Below are 8005 nucleotides of genomic sequence, written 5' to 3' on the forward strand. Positions count from 1 at the left end.
GAGGTTGTAGTTTTAGCCCATAAAAGGGGCAGCCTTGTACTTGTTCTACATAGATCAATCAACATAGTACTTTGTGCCCAAAGCTATCGTGCACGTTCTCTCTCTCACTCTATCTCTCTCTACATGCACACACTTCATCATCATGGAAATGGCCATTCTTCACCCACCATAGCTTAGCTTGGTATCCCATGTACCATCAACGTCCATAGCCAATGGATGCCTCACATGAAGAATCTTAACATCGCCTAGCGCTTCCCATGCTATCTCACCAATTTGCCTACCATTAGGACTAAGTTTCCCACCACTTCTTCTTGCATCTGATTGCAGATTGGTCACAAACAATACCACTTAACTTCAGCGTATCCTAGACCATCCACACCTTTCCACCATGGTAGCAGCTTCATCACATCAACACTTGGGTGATGTAAGGACATGGTCCTCACCATCAGGAAGGGGACACATTAATGTTAACCACTCCGTAGTTAACATGGTTTCACATGCCGACCTACTGTATGGTGCTTTGCCATCTTACTCGCTTAAACATACACTTATCTTTTGTAAGACGGTGTTAGAACATATAAAGAAACCTTACCATGTGCTTAATATCAAATAGGGAAAGACTTTGGACTCTATGTACATATTTTCTTAAGACTAGTAATAAAGGGCAAACCATTTTTAAGTTTAGCTGGCCTAGTGTGAAAACTAGTCATTTGTATATAAGTCATTTCTTAACAATAAGAAATACACAACCGTTCCCTAAGTCGTACACTAGTTTACTTGTGAGCTCTCCTCTTTCCTCTTCTTGCTTACTTGTATGCTATTGAAATTGAATCATGCATGATAGGTTTAGTTGTAGGTTGCTTTCTTGCATTAGCTTCCCCTTGATTCCCCACCTTTTTTGTGAGAGAGAACCATCGTGACCTCTGTTATCCTTCTCCCTCTTTCTCTTGCATGCATTGCATTAATTTATGCCATGGCTTAATGGAAGCTTGCATGATTGGGTGTGACTTAGGCTCTCTCTTCACTTGAGTTTCCTCTCTTTTTGTCTCTTACTTGAGTGAACTATGTGTAGGAATATTCCTTACTCCATCAAGGTAAGCTTGCGCTTCCTCCACATCTCATTAGCACTTGGATCAGTCCATTGTGATAGTAGAGTAATGTGATAGGTAGAGTGGTGATCTAAAAAACGAGCTAGTGCACCCACATTCAGGAAGTTGCTTTGGTGGTTGTTTGTTGGAGCAACATGACACATGATTCGGTAAAGTAAGTGTAGGAATCTTCCTTAGTCCATCAAGGTAAGCTTGCTCTTCCTCCACAGCCCATCAGCACTTGGAGAACCTAGTGTGATAGAAGATTAATGTGATAGGTAGAATGGGCGTCCAGAAAACAGGCTAGTGCACCAACATTCTGGAAGTTATGTTGGTGGCTATTTGTTGGATTCCGTGAGGTAAGCATTCTCAGATTAAACAATGCTACTCATACACAAAGAGGACTATCCTCATAAAAGGAGGCCTTATAAAGTATATCCAACTAGTAACTATGCAAACAAACATAACAAGGGTGGAACATTGATTTCGAACACAAAGATCCTAGAAAATTGCCCACTTCAAGTGGGTGCTTTTTTTTTTTGTCCCTAGTCATTATCTCCCTTTTTCTCTTAGTAAATTAAAAATTTTCTTCTTAATATGTTAATTGATGTTTCAAGCTGGATATATTTTGGTGAGTGTAAGTCTTAAAAATGAGAAGCTTCCTTGGGATAATCACATTTAGTCAAGGAAAAAACATATGCTTTCCATCTTCAGTAAAACCGATGAAGGTTAAGTAAGTCATGAGGTTAAGCAAGTCAAAAGTGTGATGATTTGTAGGAGGTTGGTGTCACAATCACACAGACGAAACCATTCAACTAAATGGCTTAATTCAGAGAGAGAGAGAGAGAGAGAGAGAGAGAGAGAGAGAGAGAGAGAGAGAGAGAGAATGGATTATGCATGGATGTCAAAGGGCATGTGCAGATCCTGGTGTTGATAATATAAAACAAATTATGATGATGTGTTAGTAGTTTAAAGGATAAGACTGATTAGTTTAAAGAATAATGGTGACTAGTTTAGTGATTATGATGATGTGTTAGTAGTTTAAAGGATAAGACTGATTAGTTTAAAGAATAATGGTGACTAGTTTAGTGATTATGATGATGTGTTAGTAGTTTAAAGGATAAGAGTGATGGTTTAAGGAATAACGATGATTGGTGGGTTAAAAAACAATGGCAATTATAATGATGTATTAGTTGTTTAAAGGACAAGAGTGATTGGTTTAAAGAATAATGGTGATTGATTTAAGGGATAAAATTGATAAAGGAATCATAATAAATTGCATGACACTCTACAAACAAACAAACATTACCAAATGTACTCCCATTAATGCCTATTCGCTTATAATATAGCTTGTTAAGATGTGGTCTCCAAGTATTATTTAGACTGTAATTTAAGTGAAAATAGCTCAAGCCGTTAGCTAGTGGTCCCCAAGTATTATTTAGACTGTAATTTAAGTGAAAATAGCTCAAGCTGTTAGCTAGAGAATTTTCCACCAATTAAGCCATGTCCACCAATTATATTTAAACACGTGGTCTATAAAAAGGTTCTTGTTAACCCTATGGGGATTTGCTATTTTTACCTCTCTCTTGTAGCACACCTTGTTGTTGCGAGCTTATTGCTTGGGTTTATCTACTTATATAAGCTTCAATCTTGACTTTATGCTTCTTACTCCTTCATTAGTCTTAACTTTCCCCTTCTTAACCCTTCATCTTCTTACCCACTAATGATATCTTGTTTAGCATTGAGCCCTTGCTTTTTAAGTGAGAAGTGCATTATGCAAAGCGTGCAAATCTTGTATACATGATGCTAATTTCTTTTTTTAAAATACAAACTTTGTCTTTGCATTGATACCCAACTTTTCTTCTCCTTGTGCCATACTCTCACTTGTATTGTGTATAAACTTTTTTTACATGTGCAACTTAAGAATTGAGCTATCGAGATGTAAATGGGTCAGTGTGGTGTACTTAGTTTTCAGTTAATACATATACTTATTATTATTGATCCCCCAAAAATAGAATAGGTTATATATCTTAAAAGAAGAGAAGATAAAAAAAAAAGAAAATTGTTCACAAGGTTCTTGTCATTTTCAACTCATTCCAGCAAAGAATATCTAAGTTCTATTTTTCCTCGAGAAGAAGAGTTGCTAAATTATATTGATAAAATGTTGTATGCCTAAAACACAGATAAAAAATCGTTTCCCTTGACTTTTTAAAAATTCTTACAAAACCTCGATTTGCACAACTTGACCTCCTATTTAAATGCCTTTGTGACTTCCTGTCTTGTTTTTTCACGACTTTTGGACGTGAAGGTGGCCCTAGAAATATGCATATAAGGAGGAAAAACATAATGATTGATTTTCATTGAATTTGTAACCTCTCTTAAAAGCCTCACCATTTTCTTAGGTACCATCCCTTGAACGAATACCTTTCGTAGCATCAAGCCTAATGTTGTGAAAACAATTCGGTTCTAGAAAGAGAAGGCACCGACAAGTTGCTCCATAATCAATAAGCTCAATTCAAACTAGGTACATCATAAAAATGGGTGGGTCTACCATCACATGAAAAGCATGGACAAGATTTCTCCACCAAGTTGAAGCAGGGAGTTGGGATGCCCACTTTTAAAGTTTCAAAAGAAGTGAATTTGACAGTTGATAGATGATGCTTAAACTATCAACTACAAAGAAATAAGGGGAATGGTGTGGGGGTGGGGACAAGGGGTCTTCTAAGTTACACAACAAGTCAATTCTGTTGATGCCTCAAAGTGTTTCTAGGGTGTCATCAATTAACAATTCACTTTAGGCAATGTTTACTAAAATTTTTATTATTATTGGGAAGGTGGATTTATCTGTCGTGTAGTCCCTAAGCTTTGAATCCCGGTCCTCATCGTGTAACCCGACTGTTCTACCAACTGAACTACACGCCCGTCGCGGCAATGTTTACTACATGAAGAATGTCAATGTTTACTACATGAAGAATGTAAATCAAGGTGGTGTCCACTCTCTCCTAGAGGGCATCCAATTGCACAAGATTTATAGTTATTTTTATTAGCTAAAGAATATGTGCAAAAAGGGTACCCCACCACCACCGCTAGTGAACATGGCTGACTCTGCTGCGGAGCTGAAGCTGGAGCTCATTTGCATCAGCCATCGCCATCGCCATCGCCATCCCCACAGCCACTGCCACCGCCACAGTCCACTGCCCACTTCAGCAATGTATTCCCTCCGCATTTCGTTCTCCCCTGTCTGCCATCAGAAGGAAAGTCTCTCGATTTGATTTACTTCAAAGACCGAGCATCTTCTTCTTTGATCTGAAAAGACTTAGGAAGGACTGAGCTCTGGCTATGGCGATCCGCAGTGGCGCCCGCGGTAGCGCTTCCAAGGCCTCCGCCCACCGCCTCTTTGTGCCCACAATGCTGGTCCTGGTTTTCGTCACCGCAGCCGCATTGGTGCTCTACAATGGCTCGGAGCCCGTTCTTCACCCTGTGAGTAGTGTATTAAGTCCTTGGTTAGTGTAATAAGATCCTCTTCAAAGCAGATCTACTTTGATTAAGCCAGGTTTGCACTGATCTATGTGGGGCTTGGGTGGATTTGATGGAGGTGTAGCTCCAATGCAGCATTTGGGTCAGAATCTACAGGAATTGAGAGATATTCAGATTTACGTGAGATTTTTAGGCAAGATTTAGGAGGAACGTGGGGGAGGTTTATTTTACAGGTGTTGACTGGTTGGGGCGGGGGGGGGCGGGGGGGATGATGACGACCTTGAGATAAAATGCGTATCCGATCAGTGCTTAGCTTATTAACTAGCTGGATTTGGGTGAGGTTTAGCGTGCGCTGTGTTTAACGTATGGCCAAGGGACGATTTACAGGTGGGTTTGAGGAAAAATTGGGCTAAGTTCTGCAGGATCTGGGATAGGTTTAACAAGAAGCTTGCTTTGAATGTAGGCACTAGAGATGCCTAAACAGTGTTTTGGCCTAGCTTTAATAAAAATTGTAGGGTAAGGGCTAACTTCAGAATCATGTGCTTATAATTTGGGCTTGACGCATGCATGATATGTAGCCCAGACCTTAATAATGTTAAGGCAGGTGGGAGATTAGAGAAAAATCTAGCTTCAACCTTGCAGGATGAGAGTGAGATCTTGAACCGATGGCAGTTCTTAGGCTTTAAGTGTAGATTAATGGTGTATTTGAACAAGAATTAGGTTAAAAATCTGCATGACAGTTAATTCCTAGTGGGGTTTTGTGGGTTGTTTTTTTCATCAGGTGGGCATTGCAAGAACACAGGTGGGCTCATCCCATCTCCATGCCTATGTGGCTCGCACCATACGAGCTCTGAAGTCAGATGAGGATCCAGCCAAGGCTAAAGTGGAGGCCCTGTTCAAGCAGGTGAGGGACCAGATAGCCCTTGCCAATGCCTATGCCACCCATGCCCGCCGGGCTAAGCTTGACACAGTCAAGCAGCTGGCCAGTTTCACAGACCAAGCCAATGCAATCAATGATGTGCTTTCGCAGCCGCAGATCCGTGCCCTGCAAGAGGATTCCACCACGGTGGATGAAGAAGCCCTCAGAATGCTTGAGAAGGAGCTCAAAGACCGGGTCAAAGTAACCCGGCAGCTCATGACAGATTCCAAAGAGCTTTTCGACAACCAGATCAAAGTGCAGAAGCTCAAGGACACCATATTTGCAGTAAATGACCAGCTCACTAGAGCTAAAAAGCAAGGGGAATTCTCAAGTTTGATTGCAGCCAGATCCACCCCCAAAAGCTTACATTGCCTATCCATGAGGCTCTTGGAAGAGAGAATCTCTAATGAAGAGAAGTATGCTAAAGATAAAGATGAGGCTTTGGCATCCAAGCTCAGTGACCCATCACTTTACCACTATGCCATCTTCTCCGACAACGTCCTGGGAGCATCTGTGGTGGTTAATTCGGTGGCTCATAATGCAAAACACCCGGAAAAGCATGTCTTCCATGTGGTAACCGACAAGATGAACTTGTGGGCCATGAAGGTCTGGTTCAAAATGAGTCCGCCCAACAATGTTTCCCATGTAGAGGTCAAATCCATTGATGATTACACATTCATCAATCCCTCTTATGTGCCACTTCTGCGGCAGCTAGAGGCAGATAACCAGTTCAAAAACCTCAAGTATCGCTTAATGCTCAAACACCTTAGGTTTTATCTCCCAGAATTGTACCCGAACCTACACAAAATCCTCTTTCTGGATGATGATGTAGTGGCGCAGAAGGACCTTGCCCCCCTCTTTGAGATGGACATGGAGGGCAAAGTCCACGCAGCAGTGGAGACCTGCTTTGGATCCTTAAATCGCTACAGCCATTACATGAACTTCTCCCACCCCCTTATCAAGAAGAAGCTCGATCCCAACGCCTGCGCATGGGCATATGGCATGAACATGTTTGATCTGGATGTGTGGAGAAAGGAGAAGTGCACAGAACAGTATCATTACTGGCAGACCCAGGTGAGTGAGCCTTCCTCTTTCCTTTAAGTTGTTGAGCTCGAACCTAAGTACATAACAGACTGCATGCAAGCTACATCAGCTTACCTCATAGAGTCGATTGGTTCTGATTCCAACCCGATAAGTAACTGAATGTGCATTAGGGCTTTGTAGAACAACACCCCCCTTACCCTCCACCCACCCAAACCCCAACATCTGATTGATGTGTAAAGGCCTTGAGTTGAGAGACTCCAATGTATAGAACAAAATGATTCAGAATTGAATGTGATTATGATGCCTCAATTTGGACTAGAGTTACTGGAGTGAATTTTTTAACATAGGGGCACTTCTGGCATGAGCTTACTGCTGTTTCTGTTCATGGTATCTTGCAGAATGAGAATCAAACTTTGTGGAAGCTTGGAACTCTTCCACCAGGACTCATCACTTTCTACAAGACCACCAAAACCTTGGATAAATCCTGGCATGTCCTTGGACTCGGCTATAGCCCAAATGTTAGCGCAGAGAAAATTAGGAAAGCAGCTGTGATCCATTACAATGGTAACATGAAGCCATGGCTCGATGTTGCATTGAATCAATACAGGGACCACTGGACAAAGTATGTGGATTATGGCATGATCTTCATCCAGATGTGTAATTTTGGGCACTAAATTAGAATCAAGCCCAAGATGATGGCTACCAAGTGTCAAGGAAAGCGTCTTAGTGGGGGCACACGTTGCAGCCTGATCAGACATCATGGTCATATGCATGTTCTTTGATGGGCTAAGGCTGTGATCAGTGGATTGCTGCAGACATGATGTGTTTTTGGGAGATCTTATGATGATGTGATACTCATCTTTGGGTGTAGTATTGCAAGCAAGGAATTGGATTCATATTCTGCTCAAACATTACAGTGTGTGTAAAGTTGGAACTAAAGGAGTTAGCCTACTATGGTCTCAATACAAGGTAGTCCAGATGATTTTGCCCACGTTTTCAAGGAGCACAGATGATTTCAGCTCAAACTTTTGCACTTGACCATGGCGAAGCTGCCATGGCTTGAACTGTACGTAAATGACATGGTATAGTAGAATTAAAAAAAAAAGGTGTATGGACTTTTTAATACTCTTGTAAGGCAAAACAATGCTATTTTGGACTGAAGCTTTTGTAGATTGTTGAAATGTATTCTCTCCCTTGTGAAGATAAATCATGGCTCTCATAAATGGGTTTTGATTCTACAAGCAAGCAGCTGGTCTTTTGGAAAGACAGGAGTGGAGCTGTTATCATGGCTTGGTTGGTAGGTGCACTGCTGTAGGGGTGCTTGTGAAATGGAGGTGGCTTCAACATTCTCCCAATAGACAAATGAGTTGCCCATAAAGGTAGGGCATCTTGTTCTTAGGTCAAGGTAGAATGTACTTGATGTTAAATCCAACATTCCACAAACATCAGTTGCTAGTTCAACAGCATGATCATAAGA

General features: G+C 41.3%; 1 protein-coding gene across 1 annotated transcript; it reads left to right on the top strand.

The window, feature by feature from the left end:
• Nucleotides 1-4051: 4051 nt before the first annotated feature.
• Nucleotides 4052-7709, top strand: LOC147611878 (galacturonosyltransferase 8-like). The gene is made up of 3 exons (XM_086783758.1): nt 4052-4568; nt 5347-6558; nt 6927-7709. The coding sequence occupies exons 1-3, from the start codon at nt 4428-4430 to the stop codon at nt 7200-7202; spliced, it is 1629 nt and encodes a 542-aa protein (XP_086639884.1). The 5' UTR covers nt 4052-4427; the 3' UTR covers nt 7203-7709.
• Nucleotides 7710-8005: the final 296 nt, after the last annotated feature.

The sequence above is a fragment of the Cibotium barometz genome, chromosome 46, assembly GCF_041138505.1.
Source record: "Cibotium barometz isolate CiBa-2024 chromosome 46, ASM4113850v1, whole genome shotgun sequence".
NCBI lineage: Eukaryota > Viridiplantae > Streptophyta > Polypodiopsida > Cyatheales > Cibotiaceae > Cibotium > Cibotium barometz.